The sequence below is a fragment of the Apodemus sylvaticus genome, chromosome 13, assembly GCF_947179515.1.
Source record: "Apodemus sylvaticus chromosome 13, mApoSyl1.1, whole genome shotgun sequence".
NCBI lineage: Eukaryota > Metazoa > Chordata > Mammalia > Rodentia > Muridae > Apodemus > Apodemus sylvaticus.
In genome coordinates this window covers 31,423,985-31,448,234 of record NC_067484.1, presented here as the reverse complement: position 1 = coordinate 31,448,234, position 24,250 = coordinate 31,423,985, and the positions used below count along the sequence as shown (strand labels likewise).

General features: G+C 44.9%; 1 protein-coding gene across 2 annotated transcripts in view; it reads right to left on the bottom strand.

Moving 5' to 3' along the window:
* Ccbe1 (collagen and calcium binding EGF domains 1) overlaps positions 1-24,250 on the bottom strand; it is a 260,086-nt gene that overhangs the window by 22,436 nt on the left and 213,400 nt on the right. For both annotated transcript variants that reach the window (XM_052155178.1, XM_052155177.1), the window contains exons 4-7: positions 16,940-17,074; positions 15,297-15,449; positions 6,639-6,742; positions 536-656 (exon numbers count right to left, since the gene is read on the bottom strand). In XM_052155178.1, coding sequence (XP_052011138.1) covers positions 536-656; positions 6,639-6,742; positions 15,297-15,449; positions 16,940-17,074 — 513 coding nt within the window. The remainder of the gene's footprint in view (positions 1-535; positions 657-6,638; positions 6,743-15,296; positions 15,450-16,939; positions 17,075-24,250) is intronic.

The window sequence follows — 24,250 nt, the reverse complement described above, 5'->3', positions numbered from 1 at the left end:
AGAGGAGTCAGAGTAGAATTAAAAATGCATGAAGCAATAAGAGAAGGTAGAGAAAGAGCCAAAGGAAGTGGTGATGGGGCTGGCTGCAACTCAGAACAGAATGACTTTATGAGTCTATTACTCTACATTAACATTTTCTTAGGGTGAACTTGACTGTCTTCATGGTGCTTCTCTTTGGTTTTGAGATAGGATCTTACTATGTAGCCCAGGCTAGCCTCTAACTCATATGCTCCTTCTTCTACTGACTCCCTGAGTACTGGTATTCAAGGTATATGGTACCATGCTCAGTTTTAAAAATGATTGCTAGGAATCTTATCTGATCCTAGAAAATTTACCCTTTCTTCCTAAGGTACGGAGTCTGACTTCTCATGGTCTTTCCTTGGACAGGCATGTCACCCTGCATATCCAATTTCATGAAAGCTGAAGAACATTGGCCAGCCTTGCTGAGTGCAAATTCTCACTTAACCCACCCTCCATTCTAGCTGGCGGAGGGGCAGAAATGCCACCAGCTACCCAGGCTCTTCTTCATACTCACCTGGTGGGCCCTGACCCCCAGGCAGGCCAGGAGGTCCTGGGAGGTAGGCATTTGAGGCCAGCACCTTGTCACCATTGACATACTTGCCCAGTTCAGCCGCATTGTTGGGGAGCAGTGCAATCTATAAAGACAAGGCAGACTGGGATCAGAAAGCCATGGTGGCTCTACTAGGAAGTCAATGTTGAAGTCATCTGTAGAGGCTGCATAGCCTACTCATGATTTTGTTCTTAACTGTAGCTAGTACAAAGGGGTCAGAGAGATCCAGTCTAGCCAAGGAGCTGGACAATGCAAACTTCTTGCATGAGGAGCCTAGGGAGTCAGAAGTTGAAACCAGATAAATTCAGGGTTGCAGGGACATCCGTAGAACACAGTTACTATGACTGATCAAACATGCTAGCTTTGCACTTTTAATTTTTCAAGTAACAACTTTACAAATCAAACATATATTCATTATATGTGCTGCTGGTGTCTTGTAGGCAGCTAAACTTATAAATGAGCTTATAAAACAGGGGTCAATGATGGAGGAACACAAGTAAATCCACTCTCTGGGACTATGTGTCAACTCTGGCCACTGAATCCTGGTCCACTTTTACCATCCGCCACTAGCTGGGACACTGAGATATGGATGCAGGTGTGGGGCCTCTGACCTTGGGTAGAGGAACTCTGAAATCTCAGCCTTGCCAAGGTCCACCTATAAGGCCTGGATCTCATCTATAAATGAGATGTTAACATTTGCCTAAGAGGTCTGCTGTATAGGATAATGGACACCTGGGCCCAGTGTCTAGTTCCTGCTCTTGCCCAGTAAGGAAGGTTCTCCCTGCACAGGACAAAGCAATATCTTTAGGTTAAGTCTTCCAACCTTTCTACTTCTGTGTCTATAAAATGTGGTATGCATTGCTAGATGACCACATCTTCATATTTAAAATTCTGTAATCTGGCTTGGGGTGGGGAATCAACCATGGTTGTTTTTTGTTTGTTTGTTTTTTGTTTTTTTGGTTTTTTTTTTTTTGAGACAGGGTTTTTCTGTGTAGCCCTGGCTGTCCTGGAACTCACTGTGTAGAGCAGGCTGGCCTCGAACTCTGAAATCTGCCTGCCTCTGCCTCCCAAGTGCTGGGATTAAAGGCATGCGCCACCACTGCCCGGCTCCATGGTTGGGTTTTAACACTGTTCCAGTTGCTTCTTCATCTTGTCTAGCTCCAGTATCCATCTTACAATCTTACATTGACTTCCTAGTGGGGCCACCATGGCTTTCTGACCGAGATCTGCTTTGTCTTTATAGATTGCACTGCAATCTATACATCTTACAGTGTTATATTCAAGTTATAAGATGGACCAGTGAACATAACCCTAGTGTTCCAGCTGCCTGTAGATCCCACACTCCTATGGCAAGTTGGAAGGAAAGGCAGTGACCAGCCATATTTTCCCAGAAATATCAGGGAATATCATACTTGTGGAGTGTGAGATTTTTTGGGGGAACACTATAGCAATGTGAGTAGGTCCTGTACTTTTCCTGAGTGCCAATCAATAGACTCCCAATCACCATTCTCTTAGATCAGGTTTGCTTTGTATTAAAGCAACCACCCCAGAGAGCTATTGGCACAAGTTAGCTGGATGCTGAATATGAAATGCTCACTGTTAATATTCAGCGCATGCCTGGCAGATACAGAGCTTGCCCAATACAGAGTCTGCCCAGCCAGCAGGCACTGCTGTCAGTCTCTTATGAGCAGTAATTAGACACTATGGAAACTATATTTAGCAGGTGTTATCTCTTTTCATTCTCTTCAATTACCATGAAGTCACAGTGTTGAGTTGGCTTTTCTATAAGATGTAAATTTATTTGAGGTAAGCCTTTATTCTATATTGTTTGCATTTTCCCATTGCTCAGGCTACTGGTGGGCACAATGGGGGCTCAGCAAATACTTGCAACATTAGCTCCATTGTTCTCTATGGGTTAACTGTGGGTTGCTAGTTTAGAAGGGTTGAGATTCCCTGCTCCCTATATAGTGGCCTTTGGAGGCTGAGCACATGTGTGGGGTCAAGAGATACTGAACAGTCTTACTGAGGGGCTCTGCTTTTCTCTCTCTTCGGGGTCCTTCTCCCCTGGCCCTCTGTAGCTACCTCACTCCTACCCTCAATCCCATCCTCTTTAGGAAAAGCACAAGACCAGCTAATCAGTGTGCTTTGTTGTTGTTGTTATTATTATCTGTTTAAATAGGGGAGAGCACTATGGTTGATTCCATTCCTTCATACTTGCAAAGTAGAACACCTAAGACAGAATGGAGAAGAAAGTGCTAACTTTGGAGAGAGGGGGAGGGGGAAGGGAAGAGGGAGGGAGGAAGGGGACGGGGAAGGGGAGGGAGAGAGGGATGGTGGAGAGGGCAGGGAGGGAGGGAGAGAGAGAGAGGGAGGGGGAGAGAGAGAGAGAGAGAGAGAGAGAGAGAGAGAGAGAGAGAGAGAGAGAGAGAGAAAGTTTCAAAAGAGAAACCAACAGGCCTTGTGGCTCTCATTTTTTCTTAGTGCTCAATGAGAGCTGAATAACAGGTGGTCTATCTGTCCCCAAGATCCCTTCCCTTTCTCACCAAATCACTTTTCTTTTCTGACTCAAAAAAAAAAAAAAAAAAAAAAAAAAGAAAAGAAAAAAAAGGTGAAGCAGGAGAGGCACTGAGGTCTGAATGGACAATACAAGCCCCAAACAGGAGCTTTAATAGAACTAACAAATGCAGCTTAGAGAAGGACTTAAGCAAGCACACATAGTGAACTTGTAGAACTCCCAGCCACCCCAATCCCCCTTGGGGTCCTGTGCTGGCCTCCTTCTTTCCTTCAAAAGTAACCACTGTCCTGACTTGTACAATATTTTCTTCAGTGAACAACAATCTCCCTCCCAGTAGTCCTTATCTGAACACTGTGGTTTACATAAACCTTGCTAGTTAAAACCTGACAGGTCCTGTAGGTTCCTTATATTCTGTATGATGTTGTTGTGTGGGACTTTCTTTTCCAATTGATCCCTTGAAGAGCCCGGGGATTTGATCTGGGGCATTTTCTGTGGCTAGAATTCTATTTACTGCATACTCATGTGTAGTTCAAGATGTGTGTATACAAGTTCAGTGAGAGATCCTGTCTCATATTGGGGGCTAGCTGCTCTCCAGCACCCCACCCCCATACCTACTTCTTGGACAACATTTATCTGGGCAAATAAATGCCCCGTGTTCTGTGAAAAGAACAGATTGTATCAGCAGTAGCAAGGGAATGCTAAAAGCAAATGACGATCTACACCAGGGTCCAGGAGAAGGCCTGGATTTTAAGTCTGACATCTTGACCATGCACTTCAGCCCTGAGAACATCAGCATGTTTCTTACAAGGCTATGGCAACAGTTAAGTGGGAATTTGTATATAGAACTTCTCCTCATGCCACAGGAAGCTATGCATTCCAGGAGGAACCTTTTTAAAGAGTATTAGCCATTAGCTGGGTATGGTGACTCATACGTGTATGTGACCCCAGCACTTGGGAGGTGGATGTAAGAATATCAGAAGTTCAAGGTCATCCTCTATACATTGATAGTTCAAGGCCAGCTTGGGTTACTGATGAGACCTGTCTCAAAGAAGAGAAGAGGAAGAAGGGAGAGGAGGGTAAGATTAGAAGAAGAGAAGACGAGGAAAGAAAAAAAGAAACAGGAATAGAGAGAAGGTTGGGTGGGCCAAGTGCTTGCCCTAAGCTCGATCCCCAGTACCCATGTGAACATCTACATCCCTGCACTGGGTGATGGAGAGTTGGCCTAATGCTGCTTGTATTCTAAAGCTAACTTTGGGCCCCCAAGACTGGCTGCCACAGAATCAAGAGAGTCTCTGTGGTAACCAGACATAAATGCTGAGTGACCCTGCTACCAAGTTCTTTCTGACTGATAAATAAAGATGCCAACAGCCAATAGCTTGGCAGAAGAGATATGGGGGGAGGGTAGGTTTTTGGAAACTTGGGGTAGAAGGGAAGTTGCCATAAGTTAGGAAGAAGAAGAAGAAGAAACTGACACAGGTTAGGAGTAAAGGAAACATGGCCCTGTGGGTTGGCCAACTGACATTAAGAGCAGCCCAGATGAAACATAGTAAGTAATAACTCGGAGTTATTGATAACAAGGTAGATTCTAATAGCATGAAGGCTAGGTATCTGGCCAGCTCTTGTGCTGCTTGAGGCCCTGTTAAAAAGATAAAGGCCACGTGTGTTTTTATCTAGGAATTCAATAACCAAAAGTGGGTAGAAACCCTGGGCTGGGATTTAAATAATTTCTACAAAGAGACAGACAGATCTCTGGGATGTACTAGCCAGCCAGTCTAGCCAAAATGGCAAGTTCCAGGTTCAATGAGAGGTTCTGTCTCAAGATATATGTTGGAGAATGATAGGGAAGCCAATTAACATTGACTTCTGGCCTTCATGCATATACACATATGGGTAAGCCACCCTTCGTGCACACACATGTACATATGCCCCTCCCCCATATAATCACTTCTCATAATTCCCCATGGACACCAATGTTCATGCTGCATGCATGGATACGGGGCATAAGACAGAGCGATTCTTACTCAACCCAAGTACATGTGACCTAGCGAAGGACCAAGAAAAACTCATTATCCCTACGAAGCATCAGCAAATCTGTGAGGGCCACGTGCGCCTCAACATCAGTTATTCAGCTTCTTAATATTTCCCAGCTTGCACAGATAACAGAATATTGCAAGGTGATTAAGAGAAGGCCAGATTCAGCAACTGACTTTGTAATACTGAGTGCCTTAAAATCACTCCAGCTGGAAAGGATTTATGGAAGATCATAGGTTACTTCCAGAGAAGGAAAGTGGGGGCAGCTTCGTGTCTTGGGACCATAATCAACTGCATCCTCCGAGCCTGATGCTCTAGCCCGATGAAAGGCGAGCTTAATGCTTCTACAAACCTTCCCAGTTTCCTCTAAAAAAGCTAACATCAATTCAAGCGTCACCTGGTGCTAGCTGTATGGGAAATATTTCTTCCTTTCTCATTGTTTATATTGGCACACAGACAGGGTTTTCTGCCTGTCTGCTGCATCACAAGCTATTTATGATTAGGTCTGTATTTTGCTCATGATTATGTAACTATATAATATACAGGTACATACGAGCCTCTGTTAAAGTCGATCATGACCTCCTCAGCCTATGTTTCAGAGATTGGAAATGTCACTTCCCTTTTTAGCCTGTTGTTTTGATGGACTAGCTGGTAGCTGGGGTTCTCATTACGGTGGCTGCCAGTTTTCTGGCCATGGAAAAGAGATAGCATCTCATGTTTACCCCTTTGCCCTTTAGAATAACTGACTGCCAAAGTTAAACAGATTATACACACCCCTTTGATCTCCGGAGAGCCTTGAGTGGAAACGATTAAACAAACAAAGCGGGGGAGTTTATGTTTGGGCAGCTGAAGAGCCGTTTCAGAGTGGCGGACAAGCCAGCAAGTGTGCTGACCTCAGGTGTAATAAACACCAGCCCAGGGCTGTCACCCAAGGATTCAGGCCACTAGATCCATCATGAGGCCCCCCTGAACAGCTGGATGGCATTACCAGCACCCTGGTGCCCGTCTCATCAGGTGGAGTCTTTAAGAAAGGGAGTTGGACCCCACTCCTGATGACAAGAGGCACTCAGAAGACTGCTTTCCCAGAGGCATATTCTTTCCCAGACGTAAGGTTTACATGAGAAAGTAAAAAGGCCCCACACAGTGATGTCAGCTTGCAGAAGCTTTGAGAGAGAAAGTTTGCAATGAATAAAACAGATAAAATATCATCGCAAAGGTTTGCCTAGGACTGCGGATCTATTCCTTCTATAAGGGGTCATGGCAATATTAGTTCTACTCTTTGAATAACTTTGCTTGTACCCATTGCCAGGCCTGCTATAGTGACCCCCTCCTCAGGTCTTTTCTGTGTGTTCTGTTGCTGTTAAGGTGCTTGGCTTTGGAGTGGGGTTATACCACAATCCACATCTCATTGACATCAGCTGCAGTGAGTGCTTAACTAGAATGATCTATTGGCTCATTCACCCTTCTACCCCCAAGTCCCCTGCATGGGCTCTACCTTGCCCCTTGCAGAGATCAGTGTACCTTCTGTTTCAGCTGCAGCACCGTCTGCTTCATCTGGGAGAACTCCTTGCATGTGGCACAGCAGGTCCCGGCTTTCACCTCATTCTCGGATTTCTCCTCATGCCCTGGGAAAGGAGAGAGGCTCAGCTGCAGCTGGGAGGTTGTTGGGGCAGATGCCTGGAGAGATGGCACCAGGAGGGCAGTCCCTGGGCATGGGGTACAGAAAGGCTGAGCGTGGAAGGTACAGGGGGTAGGTGTTGACAGTTTTGTGGTTCTCAGGATTTCACAGTGACCATGCCAGATGACCAGGGTCAGGGGAGAGGGGAAGGGACAGAGAGAGAGAGGCCCTCCTACTCTTCAGAGCCAGCTGTTCTTTGACATCTTGAATGTGTGAAAACACGTGTGTTATGGTCTTTTTATTAGCATCTTCCATGGGTAGAAATGTGTGCATTTGTCATTGCTTTCTAGAATGGCGGCTCTATAACTCTGACATGATTTTACTGTTCTCCAGGGGCCAAAGTTCACGTGCAATACAAATTTCTTACACTCGGGCAGCAGCTTGCACAACACTGCTTTTCCCCTCTCCCTCTCTGACAGTGCAGGATTCAGGGGGTGGGGCCATGGCCCAGTTGAGTCTGAAAAAAGGGCGGTTCAGGAGAGAAGACAGCTTGAAGATGATGACATGAGTTGCCATTTCCTTGGATGTGTCACTCAGCCGGGAGAGATGGGTACCATTCCTCTGTCCTAGCATCTACAAATCTACTAGATTTGTAGTAGAGCCGAGCCGTCTGCTTCTGTAGGTATTCTCCGCTCTCTACTGTGAGTGTACCTGAAGCTGGCTTGGGATTCACCTCTTCACTATGACAGACACAACTCAATCATCTGCCCGGAGCTATCCATCTTTCTGAGTCACTCATCCACTGCCAATCAGCAACATAGGGGACAGAGGGCTTATTTCTGCTCCCAATGCCAGGCTGTAGCCTGTCACTGTGGAGTAATCAAGGTGGCAGGAAATGGAAGCCGCTAGTCATACCCAGTTAGTTGAGAGCAGAGAGACATGAGTGCGTGATTTTATGCTCAGCGCACTTGCTCCTCTATACAGTCCAGGCCCCAAACCTGGAGAATGCTGTTCCCCACGGTTAGCTTGGGTCTTCAGTTAACCGTCAACTTCATCAATATACCCCCCTATATGCCTATAGACCAAATCAGTTGAGATAATTCCTCATTGAGATTGTTCTCAGATGACTCACAGTGTCAAGGTGACCATTCACACTAACCACTACTCCACCCTTCCATCCACCTCTCTTCTGTATGCATTGTATGGCATAGGTATTGTGAATGGGAGATAAATGAACATTTCTGCTTCACACTTGACATCTGACTTTGGTGTAAGGCCAAGCCAACAGTTGAGGGTACTCCTATAGGAGTGAAAAGCCCATCTGTAGCCCTAGCTTTCACATTCTCATCTGAATCTTAGTGTAGGTGTGGTTGAACAACTGTTTATTAGCACGACAGGATAGACCTACTTTGTCACTTGGCTCTGGACTGATGTTATATAGATTATGGAAAGTTAGAACTGCTACAACCTTCGAGTTCTTTTTACAGATAAGTGCTGTGTGCAGACCACACAATTAAAAGGGCCAACCAACTGGCCCTATGGGGGTACAGGGGGGATGTTATTGGAGTTTCTGCTAAGAACATCCAGATGTGGTCAGGCAGGTCCAGGGAAGCCACCCTATTAAACTAACTGTATGTCTTAAATATGCCCTGAGCTCAATTTTGCTGACTTCTCAGATTTTAAAGATGTAGTACTACGTAGTAGCCACATGGGGGCATGGAACTCTAATTTTTATGAGAGGTTAAATATTCAGAGCATTAGAAATGTAAGGGCTTACATACTATGGTAACATTCTCAAATAAACGGAGGAAAAAAACCCAAGAATGTGCTTCATATGGGAAGTGCTACAAGTGAACAAAGCCTTTTAGCTTAATAACTTGACTGTAGTGTTTCGTGAACTCAGTCAGTCCTGCTATATCACCACCATTGAGGGGGTCTTTGAAAGCTTCTTTGGAATCTCCCTCCACCCATCCACCTGTGGGTGGCAGTAAGGGACAGTGTCAGTATGTTTTAACATTGCCCATATTAAGAACTTGCTAATCTATGTATTATCAGAGCTTGAAAGTTATTTGAAACACCTGGTGGTTTCTGAGTCTTTGAACTGGATTGATTGACACTCGGGGGTCACGGTAACTTTATCAGAAAATAAACACCAGTTGGAAAATAAAGACCAGTAAGCTAATCATGACGGAGCCAACATTTCCTCCAATGTCTCCCCCGTTGTGCTACACAGACTCCCTTGTGTCTCGCCTGGCTCCAGCTCTGGGTTTTCAAAGATAAAAATCAAAGTGGCCAAACACTGCTACGTCATGTCAGATGGCTTGTGTCACGCATCCAAGACACAATCTTTCAAATCCGTGGAGGCTGCCCTGGGGCTATGCCCCTTCTATGCTAGCCTTCCTCATTATCATCATCGTTATCATTATTGTTGTTATTGTTATTATTATGACTACTATTATTATTTCAGTTTTTAAATTTACTGTACTGTCTGTGCATGTGCATGCACGAGTATGTACACGTGTGCCAAGGTATGCGTGTGGAGGTCAGACAACTTCGTGCAGTTGTTTCTCTCCTTCCACGCTTACACGAGTTCTGGAATCAATCTCAAGCCATCAAGCTTCTATAACGGGAAGCTCACTGGCCCTGGACTTCCCATTTGAAATTTGTCCGACTCTAACATTGTAGACATTGAACAATGAAAAGCTTAAGAAATATCTCTCCCTAAAGAACGTCCCTCAAACTCGAAACATATACCAGTCAGGGAGAAGTGACTTTAGGTCATATGTTTATACTCAATAATCATTATCTTCATTTTAAAAAAATCGAGTGATGAAATACTGGGGCTGACTAATTTGTTCAAAGCAGATGGAAATGCTTAGCTGCCCCATGTCTGGAGGGCTCCACTCGCTGTGAGCACGGCTTACTCTCGAGTCGATTGTGCGAATGTGAAATTACTCACCCTTGAGACCCAGTAAGAAATGGCCCCTCCACAGAAGGTGTTAGAGTTGGGCATGCTTTCAAGTCTGAGAACTTGCACAGAAAGAGGACAAGGAGATAAAAATGGCAGGAGGGACTTGCATTGTTATGTGGATCCCAGCAAATGTGGAAAAGTTTTCCAAGGGTCAAGGGGCCCCAGAGCCGGAGATCAGTAGTGTCCACAGACACTGAGGAAAACGGCCCAGAGAGCAGTTTCAAGCCGCACAGTCAGTGAGCACTGACCCGGTCCTGTCACCTGCTCTAACTTCCCAGGCAAGCAACTTCCTGTGGCATCATGGCCGTCAGACAGATGATTTCAGAGCCTGTTCTCTCGGTCCCAAGGTCATCAGAGGAAGGGGACAGGTGTCTTGAGCAATGGAGCTCAGTGGGCAAGCAGTTGGATTAGGATAGGGACCCTCTGGGTGCATAATGAGCATTGTCCTGTCTCAAACCTCTCTGTGTGAATGATTCTGCTAAATTTCTACCAAGATGCCCTAAGCACAGGTATAACGATGCTTCTTTGTAAAATATAAAACCAAATTAAATCCCTTTGCACATATGTGCTGAGTTCAGTGGAGACTGTAAATTGAAAACTGAGAGTAAATATTGTCAAGTAATTTTGTAAGGCTCGCACTTTCTGGGGAGTATGAGAGAGAGACCTGGCAGCGGCATTTTGTTAGTTTGTTTTATCGAAATCAAAACACACAGCGTTGCTGTTTGTGGGCTGTGGTGGAGGAAGAGGCAGAGGGGAGCAGGAGAACATCTACAACTCATCGCAGGTTCTTTAAGCTTATTGTCTCAGTAAGGCTTGGTGGCAAAGTCACCAGATGGTTTGTAGGAGCAAAAGACAAGGACGTTTCCCATTTGTGCCACCCAATTGGCAGAGGAACCAAGTATCTCAGAACATGATGCAATGAAAGAGGTCTGCCCTGTTTCCACCTGCTCTATGCCAGGCCCTTACACTTCAGCCACTGTATCTGTTGCTAACATCTTTGTCTGAGAATGTCCAGATGTCCTGTTGCGGATAGCCCTGGGCTTGTACTTTGATGCTAATTCCACTCCTTGGAGGGGCTGCAGATGAGGAGTTGCCTTGTGAACCTTTTTCCTACCTTAACTTTTCAAATAAAGGCTTGAGTAAATAATTAGGCAGGAGGAAGGAAGAGGAGCTGAGAGTTTGGGGGAGGAGAAAAGATCACCAGGAATGGGGAAGAGCTATGGAGGATCCATGGAGAGGCTGCAGAGAGAGGAACTCGGGGCCTGGAGAAGCCACAAGTTATATGGGACAATATAGATGGAATGGAGTAGTGTAGTGGGAGGTCGCCCAATCTAGGCTTATAGCTTGTATTGTTACTGATTGCGTTGTGATTTCTTTTAGTGGGTAGTTGAGTTGGAAAATTATAGCAACAATGTCCTACCAAGTTTAGCCCAGAGCTCAGGTTTGTGACATGGATAGTTTCTAATCTGTGCTTTTCGGAATATCATCACCTATGATATCTAAAATAATTATTTTGGGGCTGGAGAGATGGCTCATTGGTTAAGAGTACTGGTCACTATTCCAGAGGAACCAGATTTGTACATGTCAGTTCATGGCAGCTCACAACCATCCGTACTTCAGTCCCAGGGGATCTAACACCCTTTCTTGGCCTCATTGGACATTGCACACATGCGGTGCACAAACACACATGCAGGGAAAACACCCCACACATACAATAAACATAAACTAAAAATACTAATATCCCTTTTACAAATTATTATTTTGTATGTATGTGTGGGTATGTGGTGTGCATGTGCCTATGTAGATATCTGGTGTCTTCCTATAAAAAGAGCTTAAACTGTGTGTGTTTGTGTGTGTGTGTGTGTGTGTGTGTGTGTGTGTGATGCTGGGACCCAAGCTGAACTCTTAGTACTAAGCTAACTCTCCAGCGCCCCTCCACCTGACTCTTTAGGACAAGGTCTCTAAGGAGTTTTGAGCTTGAGCTTGCTACTTTGCTTAGACTGCTTGGTTTGACTAGCCCCATGACCTGCTTGTCTCCAGCCCCTTAGCTCTGGGGTTAGAGATATGTATTGTTACACCTGTCTTTTCTGTGGGTGCTGAGATCCGAACTTAGGTCCTGACGCTTGTATAGCATGCATGTCACCCACCAGGCCATCATTCCAGCCCTGTTAGATGTCTGTAAGGCTGCTTAAGTAATGATGTGAAATCCAAGGGTCCTACTTAGTTTTCATTGTCAGGCATCTAGACAAACAGCCTAGACTCATCTGAGACAAAGCCTCCACTGCAGAATTGCCCAGATCTGATTGGCTTGTTGGTATGTTTGTGGGGGATAGTGCAGATTATTAGCTGATGCAGGAGGACCTAGCCTACTGTGGGCAGTACTATCCCTAGCCAAGTTGTCCTGGGCTATACACCAAAGCTTACTAAGTGTGAGCCAGTGAGTGGGCCAGAGAGTGAGACAACCATTTTCTGATTGGACTTGAGACCTGTGCCACAATATGAAAGCTATACCACCATTATCCATCCAAGAACTTAACAGCATAGACCCTTGGAGAGAATTTCCTACTATTATTTGGTTTCATAGGGTTGAACCATCTCCTAATAACTTATCATTAGGTCCATAGATTAGGGCATCTCTCAGCTCTTATCAGAGAACCTCCTGTTTGCAGTAGATGGTGATCAAGAACCATCTGTGGCCAAGGTTCAGAATCAATGAAACTATGAAATTCTCAAGAAACTAAAAGAAGAAAAGGTAAAGAAACAAAAAAAGAAGCAATGGGACCTCTCAGCCTCTCCTTCTCTCACCTTCACTAAACCATCTTTCTAAAGATGGGGCACAGGTTAGTGCTTCTTACTCAAGCAAGCAGATCCTGTTAGTGAGCTGATGGACCGCAAGGGCTCATGCCCTGAGGAACGAAGAGAAATGTGTATGGAGAAGCTAGGAATTCCTGCAAGGGATGGGGATTTCTGGAGACCAGAGAACAAATGAACTTAGAACATCCAATTCTATAGAGGCTTCTGGAATGTCCATTTGGTTTTTCTTCTTGCTCTTACCATCTCTGTCCTTGGAGACCATTCTGCCCCACCCAGGCACTTCTTGTGGGAAGGGCCAGCTTTGTGGTATGGGTATCTGAACACGAAGCAGCATGGATTTCTGGCCTGACCATCAGAAACACGTGTTTGCTGTTCTGATGGTTTTGCTTTGCTTTGGGCTCCTCACTATAGCAACTCAGGCAACCCACAGCCAACTGTGTACAGGCAGCTGGAAAGCCAACTCTACAAAATAAAAATGATTGCCTGTAGAACTATTTCCCCCAATCCTACATATTCATGAGTTTGTGGCTAAAAGGAGGCACCCACTGTCAATGAACATCTTCATTTCAATAAAAGACACAACCTAAGAGATATGCCACATCTCCCTGGGATAGGCCACACCTCCCTGAGATAGGCCACACCTCCTGAGATAGGCCACACCTCCTGAGATAGGCCACACCTCCCTGAGATAGGCCACACCTCCCGAGTTAGGCCACACCTCCCTGAGATAGGCCACACCTCCCGAGTTAGGCCACACCTCCCTGAGATAGGCCACACCTCCCAGGCCCTCTCATCCTCTTTGCTCATGGGACAAAACTGCAGTGATTTTGATTTTGAATAAAAAATGGTCTCTAAGTTATTTTCTCAATTAAATGTTTCTCAAAGATTGCTGTCCCTTGATCCGTGGTGCCCTCTCGATGGCTCCACATGATTCAGAGTTGCGAAGGTGTCCCCAAGCTTAGTCCCTCTAGTTCATACACAGGATCCCTAAATGCCCTGCTCTGAACTGGCTCCGAGGAGCTGTTTTGCATTTACGTTATGCACATGGTGGCTTCTCCATGACTCAGCCTAGTTGCCCTTCAGAATCTGCCTTTGTAGTTGTTCCGTGTGAGGCAGCTGGCCTCCAGCTGTCCGCTGCCTCCCGGCCCCTTTTGAAGCTCAGGCTGTCTTGTGAATGTCCAGATGTTTCTGGTTTTCTCATCTCCTTGCACATCTTTGTACATGTGATTTGCCCCAGGAGCCTCCTCCCTTCCTAGAGATGGCTCAGACCCTCTAACCTCCCTCTACTGTGTGTGTGTGTGTGTGTGTGTGCGTGTGTGTGCACGCACACACACACACGCGCGCGCACATACACACTCACACAGGCATGCATGCAAACATGTACACTCATAATGGCACAGAACTTCAACTTCTGGTCTTCTAAATGGCTAAGGACTTCTCCACAGGAACTTGTCTGGCCAACACTGGTAGCAAAGACTATTTTGCCCCAAAGTTCATTCCAGCTGGAGGGTGATTGGCTTTGGTCTCCAAAGGCTAAAATTCTAAATTTTAATGACTAGCTTGGCAGAGGTATCAGAGTTACTTTGCAAGTGAGTGGTATAAGCATTTGCCCACCAATCTGGGAATTTTTTTCTTTCTTCCCTTTCTCTTTCTTCTGCTTTTGCATTATTGTTTCTTTTGCCTTCAGACTCAGAGAAGTAAGCCGCATATAGGCTGATCCTAGGCTCCAGTGCCCAGCCATTTTGGCTGAATCTGGCTGCTCTGTTGGTGTCCAGCAGCCTCACAGCGCCATGCCAAAGCCGCAGCTGGTAGAAATTTTGTAGTTGACTGTGGACTGATACAAAATGAGTTATTTGACAGATTGTATGTGAAATGCAAGTATAAAATTTGGAATTTAAATAAATGTCCTCTCTCAAATTGGTGTAAAAATTTATATGCACTCTCATTTTCTGTTTTTATCTGATCATGAACCAAACAACTACTTCACAGATGGGCACATAATGTAGACTGCATTTTGACTTGTGCTGAAATAGACTGTGGCCATATGTGGAAATTATACAAATACATATTTCAGCACATTTTCTTTGAGAGAACATGGTACATCTGGCTCCTTCCCTGTTCATTTTAGATTCTTGGAAACACACAGCCAAGTGCTACTGATTTCTCCAGAGGAACGTCACCCTCCCCCCGCACGTGCCATGCCCCCTTCAGCATATGCCAGCTTGCAACAGCTGACATGGGCCCTGTTCCAATCAGTTCTCTGTAGAATGAGTTTGGTCTTTGGTTTGCACCTAGGTTCCACTTATAAGGGCCCATCGTGCACAGAATCCCCAAAGGAGTGTTGGGCTCCCAAGTGCCTATAATGTACATGTTTTGTATAATATATACTACATATAAATGCATAAAATTGGATAAATAATACATTTAAAACATTAGAAATAACATTTACTATATATAGTATCATTACATAATATGAATTATAGATTATACCTAACTATATTTTATATATGATAATATGTACATATTATATATTATATATAATATGCACATATCATAAGATATATGAAAGATAATTATACATATAAATATATAACATGCATTATAGATATAAGATAAATTTATAGGATATAAACTTATAAAAATATATAAGACATAATATTATATATATGTATATATATATATATATGTATATATATATAATTCCTAAACTGATATTCTATATAAGATCTAATAGAAGCATGCACAGAGTTAGAGATATTATACTTATCCTGCTCACCAGTGTCATTGGGGTATTTGTCTCCCCTCGTGCAGGTCCTCCCATCGTCCTCAAGGATGTAGCCCTCCCGACACTCACAGTGGTAGCTGCCCATGGTGTTGATGCAGATGTGTGCACACAGAGTGCTGTTGCTGGTGGCACATTCATCGATATCTGGTTTGAACCAAGTGCATGGAATAATTTCAACACAGCATCCAACATTACCCTGCTCCCTCTATTGGTATGAACAAGAGAAACTTCTAGATCTAGACTAGAGAAGTATAGATAAAGTCCAGTTCTGGAAATATAAGCCACATATAAAAACTTCGCTTTGGGCCATGTGCCTGTCATTACAGACCTAGAGTCGTGGAGCTCCTGTCTGTCACGTGGCTCGGTGCCTCAGAGACTCACTCACCTGCAGAGCGTGACGATGAGGCCAGCCCTAAGCTCTCCCCAGGGCTCTGTGGAAGATGGCCAGCAACATGGCTGACTTCTCACAGGAAGCTTGGTGTGCTGAGGCTTTAGTTCCCCCTTTGTGATGGGAAGTTCCAAACAGCATGAGGGTGACCCAAAGGTCACTTAGGAACCGTCTCTTCCCAGTTAAGAGGCATGATAGTAACTGGAAACAGCTACTTCTAACAAAAGTAAATAGTCAGATGGACCTCATGGAGAGAGGTTTCTCCAGGCTCCATACTGCTCCATACTGACCCAAGCTGACCCCTGGTGATCTGTGGAAATGAGCCGTGAGATCATCAAACAAGGGACCACAATAGAGTCAGCGTGGACTTTGTCCCTCAGTTCCCTGTGGCATGGGGTGGAAACAAAAATGTTTCTCACCACAGGACAAAAGGGGAAGGCTGCCTTCCGCTTCCTGACCACTGAAGGAAGACACCTGGCTGCTGTGAATGGGAGTAGTGACCCAACCTCAGACTCCACACCCGTGGGGGGCAGAGCCCAGCCCTGAGCTTCAGGCAGTTGGCAGATTCCCAACTGCTCCCTGGGCAAGCTGACAAAGACCTTGCTCTGACTGGAGTTGAGGGTGCCAAGGAGGGTGTGGCAATGTGGGTGGTTCCCCTGGCAAGACACACTGCCATCTAGAGGCTGGAGGTCCCAGATGAAGCCTACATGGAAATGTCCCTGGGACTACTTATCCTTTTGCCTTGGGTTTGTTCTGTGATTTTGTTTCTGTTTTTTTTTTTAAATTGTTCTGGTATCAAGGTCTTTCTATGTAACCTTGGTTGTCCTGGAACTTAATATGTAGACTAGGCTGACCTTGAACTCAGAGAGATCTGCCTGCCTCTGACTTTGAGTGTTGGGTTGGTTCTTGGCTTCTGATCTTTCATTTTCGGTCTCACACCATTCTAGTGTAGGTAGGACATTGTCCCGCTTCTCTCACTCTTCTCTTTCTTCTATCCCCCTAGCTCTAGCTCCCAATGACATCCTTGTACAGAATTTGTTTTGATAAACATGATGAAAGAAAGCCATTGGGTGATCCACAGGCTAAAACCAAACAACACTCCATCCCACAAGTACGAGGACTTCAGGGGAGGAATCATACACTAGAGCGGCTCCTCTGAACTGGTCCTACTGCTGCTGCTGCCACCAAAGAGCAGAGCCACCGTAACACAGCATGCCCTCCTGGGAGCTGGAAGTGCATTACACACCCAGGCAGTACGGCTTCTCCCGCTTTTGGTGTCTCTCGCGGTCATATCGGTATCCCGGGTAGCATGTGCACAGCACACGGCCGAAGTTATCGGTGCACTGTTGTTCACAGGGAGCCTGGGCACAAATGTCATAATCTGGAAGAGAAGAGTGGACTCACATCAATCTCAGCATGAGGTGGGTGACCCAGCCCTAGCCTGGAACAGAATCTGAAGGCTGGTCTTTGGTATGGGTTAAAATGTAAAGAGTGACGGGCTAGTTTTAGAGGGCCATTGACACTTTCAACCCTACTGAGAGTGCCACAATGGATGATTTAATGCACATAATCCCCATGACTAACAGTGAATGTTATTAGAATTTTCTTCCCTAAGTCACCTCCTCATCCTCCCATTTTCATCACTATCCAGAGTGCGGCCAAGTGCTGCAGCATCCCCCTGCCGCAGTATCCATGAGACCTCTTTTGTCTTCTCCTCCAAATGTTACAGAGAGTGTACTCCTTCCAGCAGAACATAGAGACAGGCCAGAGCTGGTGACGGTTTAGTGTCAGGCTCTGAGAGGAAGGGCTTGGGGTTGGGCAGGCTCTGAGAAGCAGCAGGGATACTTTGGAGTTGTGGAGACTTCTCAGAGCCTGTACTTGCACAAGCAAATGTCATAGGAGGGTTGGTCCTGCACTCTGAGAAGAGGACTTGAACACGTTTGAATGGCTACAAATGTCTTAACAGCCTGAAGCCTGTGTAAATTAGAGTGAGTTCTCTATTACCCAAGGAATTAGGGTATACGTTCCTCTGGGAACTGATGAACTGGTGTTTAAAGCATCTCTTGAAGGGCCCTTGGCTCTACGTCAGTAGCTCAGGCTCAGCATTTGCTCCCAGCCAAGACTCAACATCTCATTAATCACCTCTGCTCTCCTTGTGTGCTGACAGATGCAGTCTCCTTGGAACCAGAGGGAGCCTGGCTCTGCTCTGCTCTGCTCTGCTCTGGTATATATGAAGCCAAACAGGTGGGATTATCATCTCCTGATACTGGCAGGGTTAGTGTGACATGCTAGTCTCATGATGACCTGAAGCTGCCCTTTCCTGAGCACTCCTTCCCACAGGTGAGAGTCCAGGTCTGTTCTGACTGCATAGATGATAACCAGCCTTACAAACTGTTTGAGTCTATGGAATTTTCTCAATGAAATTCTAGGTTCCTTTGGCTTGAGAACAAGGTCTCAGGATAGCTGGGGAGGCACCCTTTCCAACCAGTGGTTACCATCATTGGGCTGCAACCACAGAGAGCAGAAAGACAAAATTGCCTAAAGAACTTGTGCCAACTGTGGTACCCAGCAAGACTTGCTGTGAGAAGCAACTGTGCCAATGTCCTCTTCTATTCCTGCCTCCCTGGGATGCCCCTTCGACTCCTTCCAGTGAGTCGTATTTCTCACAATCACCTCTACATCTGCAATGGCCAGCTCACAATCAGCACTCCCTGCTGATTTACAGTTAAGCAAGAGGTGCGTTTAGCATCTTTATCTTCTCCCTGCAGCCTTTGGACAGCACACTTCTTAGTTTCTCCATCTCATCAGTGATTTCTTTGGATTTTGAATGAGATGTTAGTGTTTGTAAAACACTGACAAGCTGAAAGCTGTTCTTTTATTTTTTGGGGACCCTGTCTTACTTCCCAAGAATTAAGATAGGCCTAGATAAGTCTATGTTTTTGGGTTTCTCAGAATTAAGATAACCTAACTCTATGTTTTTGGGTTTCTCAGAATTAAGATAACCTAAGATAATCCTATGCTTTGGGGTTGCTCTTGGTTTCAAACCGGCCTCACCTTCTTTTCAGTGGGCTATGCTTTATCTTGGGTCTATGGACATTTTTATTTTGGTAGTTACCAGTACCAGCCAGTCCCTAAAGTATGGGTTCAAGATTCATCGGTCTTATTCTCTGAGTTCAGAGCAACAGTCCTGACTGTCTAGTACCCCAGAGGTCTAGGATCCATCCAGAGATAACCATCTTAGTCATGGCTACTACTGACGTCACGCAACAGTAATACTTCCAAATAATTGTCGAGAATAAGTCACTAGATCGCAAATGAGCAGAGATCCAGGCTGGGTGTTTGAACAGGCAATGTGTGAACATGAGCTGAATTCGTCTGTTTTAAGCATTAGACTCTTACTGTCATCTGACTGCCTTTGAAGCCTGTGTTTCACCTTCTCAGAACTCGCTTGGGCTCTCCCTGCCTAGTCAGGTCAGGGTCAGTGTTCTATCTCATACAGAACAAGATCTGGGAGGGCAACCTCATTAACTTTTAGCTAAGCCTTTTCTTTGATTTGTGTTTGTATGTACATGTGTGTGGGGGACAATGGTCAGTGTTGGTTATCTTTCTTGGGCATGCTCTCCCTCACTTATTGAAAGAGGGTTCTCTCATTGAAACTGGAGGCTCCCCAAATCTGGAAGACTTGCTGGACAGTGAGTCTTAGGACTCCTTATCTCTGTCCCTGCAAACTCTGGAGTTAAAAACACATCACCTGGCATTTTAATGTGAGTACCAGTAATCTGACCTCAGGTCCTCATGCTTTTACCCTGAGTACTTTATCAACTGAGCTACCCTCCCCCCACCCTCAGCCCCTTCTGTTTGGGTTACTTTTTTGGTAGGAAATGGTTTATTTCCTCTTAGAGTTTCATGCCACTGCCCATCACTGAGAGAAGTCAGGGTAGAAACTCAAGCCGGGCAGGGACTAGGAGTCAGAGCTGACAGACCGTGGCCAAGGAGTGGGCTTACAGGCTTATTCTCGTGACTTTTGTAGTGCCTTGACTGTCTGGTTTGGTATGAAGCCAGATGCCCTTCGCGTTACCTGGTGCTGGTCAAGGCTTCATTCATCCCATCTTGCTAAGCTTTTTCCCACCCCCAGGTCTGCTCTGTAGCTTCCAACATTTTGTTGCTGATATCTGCTCTTCCGTTCCCATTGATCTTGTGGATTTATGTCTTTTCCACCTTGTAAGTTTCCAAAGGGAGCAAAGGTAATGAATTTATTCAGTCCTCTATTTTCAATGCTTGCTTTCCAGAGCCTACCCACGTTCAGTTAGGCATTTTTTATCTTTAAATTTTATCTACTTTCTATTGTCTCAACTCTGTTTCTCTTGGCATCATTGTAATTCAGACCCAGAGTCTCTGGTGCAAACAGCTTCTTATCCAAGATTCCTCACCTTTAAATCCATTGCATATGACACTGCCAGGCCATCCTCGAAAAGGCTGAGCTCTGTGCAGGTCAACCCTTCAACTAATCCAGGATTTTTATATATGTATAGGAACCCTATTTGAAAACTTCATTCAGAGTGGCATATGTTTTTGGATTTTGGAGCTTTTCAGATTTCAAGATTAGGGATGCTCAAAAAGCAAGATCTGGGCAGATACTTCCCAGGCCAAAACCTCTGACATATGAAGTATGTCAAATAAGGGATACTCTGCCTGCACTCATCAGGATCAAGCCATTGTTCAGTCTTGTATTTGGTGTCTGGCATGATAGCCCTTGAGGGTTCCAAACCCCAGAGTTATTTATGAGTTTGTTTGGCTGGTTTTGGTTTTTTCAAGATGGGATTTCTCTGTGTGGTCCTTAATGTTCTGGAACTCACTTTGTAGATCAGGCTGGCCTCGAACTTGCAGAGATCTGCCTGCCACTGCCCCTTGAGTGCTGGGATTAAAGGTTTGCACCACCCTGGCTTAATCTCTTTATTTGCTTTCTTTGTCCTGTGTTCCAGTCACAACTCTTAGCGTCACGCAAGTTTTCACCTCCAATAAGTCTATCCAGCTCCTTCAGACTTACCTCAGTGCCATACAGTTGATATTCTAGACAGCTTTCAAATGACATTGCCAATGGTATGTGGTTCTTGATCCTTGACATAGCCTAGTCTGTCTCATCAATACCCACAATGCTCTTCTCTTTCACTCAGATGTTCTGCCACTTTCCCTCACCTGCCTAACTTGAACACTCACAGAGCCTTCTGATGACTTTTGTTATTTTAAGATAAGGTCTTGCTAAGTAGCCTAGGCTAGCCTTAGCTTGGGGGTTGTTTTTCCATCCCAGCCTCTCCAGTGCTGGGATTACAGGCGTTGAGCCACTTTCCCCAGCTTGACCTTGAGGTCTTGAAGTTCCCATCTCCCCTCTTACAAAATACAGATAACAAAATTATACATCCTCACATCACCTTGATCTCAGAGTGAGATTAAATGCCATGCAGGGGACAGTGTCTGGCTGGGAAAAGTCATCCCTACCTTTCTGGCTTCTTGCTTTCAGTTCTTACTACTGTTTGGCTACCTGTAAGGGATGCTATCCCCTGGAATACACAGTGTGATCCCCCTCCAGCTGAACTCATAACTTAGCCAGAATGAGTCTGTCCAATCACCCTGATCTCTCACTTACACTAGAAGTCAGCGAGCATTTTCTGGGAAGGGGCAGACCTGGAGTCTGCAGTCTTATATTGCAATCGGTCAGCCTTACTCTTGCCATGTAGAGGCCACAGGCAGCGCTTAAGAGAATGACTACATCTGGGTTTCAACAAAACTTCATTTCCAGAGTAAGGTGGCCAGCTTAACCCACCTGTAGGTGTGTGCTGTAGCTCACTGTCCTGGACAGGGGCAAGCAGCTTAACATCTTCATATTATCCATTATCCACAGGGTTGCTTAGAAATTCTAGTCTCATTCTACTATTTGTGGGACGGTTAATTTGGAAGTCAACTCAGTGGAGCCACAGTACCCAAATATATGCTCTGGCTAAAAGTCTCTCAAGAGGATGGATGTACGGTAAGGCAGTGCCTGGTATGCAGTTCTCCATGAGTTGGTAGTGTTCTCCCTTCATTAAAGGAGATTAAGCCTTCCTAAATTGTATGAAGCTGATCTGCACCAAGAATCTACTTTATTCAAATTTGACTGACTCAAATGTTAATCTCATCCTAGGAGCACACAGAAAGAGAGCCACGTTTCCTGAGTACTCGCCCGTCTACCCAACTCGAACGTTCTCTCCGTGATCTTAGAGCTGGTGCTTCTGTGGCTTCATGCTCTGCCAGCCTAGCCACCTCAGCTCCAAATGGAGTATGCTCTTTCTAGGAACAGTCAGAGAGATTCCACAGATTTCCTCTGGGGTACTGGCTTTCTCATGCCTGTGTCCCAGCCAAAGAATGAAGTCACTGGACCCACAGACAACGGATTCTAAACACAAAGTGGAAACTGCTCTGTTATTCTGCAGAAGTTAAGCAAATGTGTGTGGACTCTAGGGGTCCTTGGTTATCTCATAGTGTTATCAATACTATGACCAGAGACTACAGCCAACAGAAAACTATGTCGATTCAGGTAGGATCAATATTTTAGATGCTTTAGGAATGAGGGTTAGGAGCACCTGGCCATATAACGATGACTGTGATTGGTGAGGTGAGGCATTTATTAGGCTAAAAGTGCTAGCAATGAAAGGCAGAGAGAAATGTATGGCTATGGGGCCAATAATGAGAATAAGGTTTATGGTTTTCCTGTGTATTCATTTCTTCTCTCATGAATCTCTTTAGGCATCTGTGTGTTGCTGTTTTTATTCCCCTTCACATTGTTTCTCATAAGATGGGTTAACTTCACACAATAGCATTTACGTACTACTAATTTTAACACCATGTTGTTTTTATCCTAGAATATCAGGGAGAAATATTAGCATCGCTTTGTAGCCTCCGCGGGGACATGTTTAGGCTGTTTTTTCACAGTTATCATTGTGTCATGTGTCTTGACCTTGTTACTTGAAAATCAAATATCCAAATACCCAGTCAAATATTTGTCCTAAGATGTTTCTGTGTGGTCTCTTTGGCTTTTGAGATAGACTCTTACCCTGTAGCTCAGGAATTCACTCTGTAGCCCAGGTGCCTTGAGGAAATCCTTTTGCCCATGACCTCCATGTCTGGTTCATTTTCTGTGTATTTTCTGTGTATTTTTAGGGTGAGGTTTAACATATAAATGTAGTTGACTCTGAATAAATCAGATTATACTCCACTGTGAAGGTCAGCCTTGCTCAGCTGTTGGAAGGCTGACCAGTCTTTTTGAAAAGGGATGCTGCTAGTAACTTGTCTTTGGATTTGAACCATGACATAAACCAGGTAAGCCTCTCCACATGCTTATGAGTCAGTCTTACAGGATACAGCTTAATTACAATCTCTCTCTCCACCCCCCCTCTGTGTGTGAATACTATATAGTTGGCCTTTCTTTAAATGGTAGGCATCGACATTTCAAATGCCTTGGCGCGCGCGCGCACACACACACACACACACACACACACCACTGATTAGCTCTGTGTCTGACCAGAAGTCCTGTCTGTGTACTTTGCATAGCTTATTTTTTCTCCATCCATTTTTGAGTCGTGGTCTCTCTTTACCGTCTAGACTATCTTGGAGCCAACTCTACAGCTCAGATCTGCCTGGAACTTTTTAAAATAGAAGATTCAATTTCATTTGTTTTCTAATTATGTACTTGCACATGTGCATATGGGTCTGCATGGGGAATGTGTATATAAATTCAGGTGCCCACCAGGGCCAATAAGGGACATTAGATCCCCTGCAGCTGGAGTAACCAGTGGTTATGAGCTGTCTGATGTGGTTGTTTGAAATAAAAATCAGTCCCCTGAAAAAGCTGTCCACACTTTTAACTGCTGGCCTGCCTCTCCAGCCCTTGACCTTTAACCTCTTGATCCTATTGCCGTTGTCTCCAAAGTGCTGGGACAACAGGCTGTGCCATCAACCTTGGTTCTTTCTTTTCATTCTTGAGTGGTAGAAACTCTTTACAAATGATATCATTAGTAAAAGAAACAGTCACTTTATTTCTTTAAATTAAAAGAAATAAACATTAAGTGCTATTCTGGTGGAAAGCAATAGAACCAAGATTTGCACACAACAATGTTGGGGCCTACTTTCCCTGGCAATACTTGCTTGCTGTTCTTGGTGTTACCAATCAAGGGTGCTGTTGTCTTTAAGGTGAGGGAGGCTAGATTTTGGCCAAGACATTTGAAACGTTGATGCCTACCATTTAAAGAAAGGCCAACTATATAGTATCCATATGTTTTTAATTAGGTTGAACATAATCTTTATTTACAATCTTAAGTTGACAGGCCTAAACCTAATTTCCTTTGCTATTTGCCAAGCTGCAATGTAAATGATCCAGCTGGTGAATGAGAAGAGTGAGGTCTGAGGGAATTCTTCTCACTTACTTCGTTTTTCCTCCCACCTGGTTCTCGCCCACACAATCAACCAGGACAGAGCTTCTCAGCTCAGAGAGACCTAAGACATGAGAAATCACATGTGGCTCTAT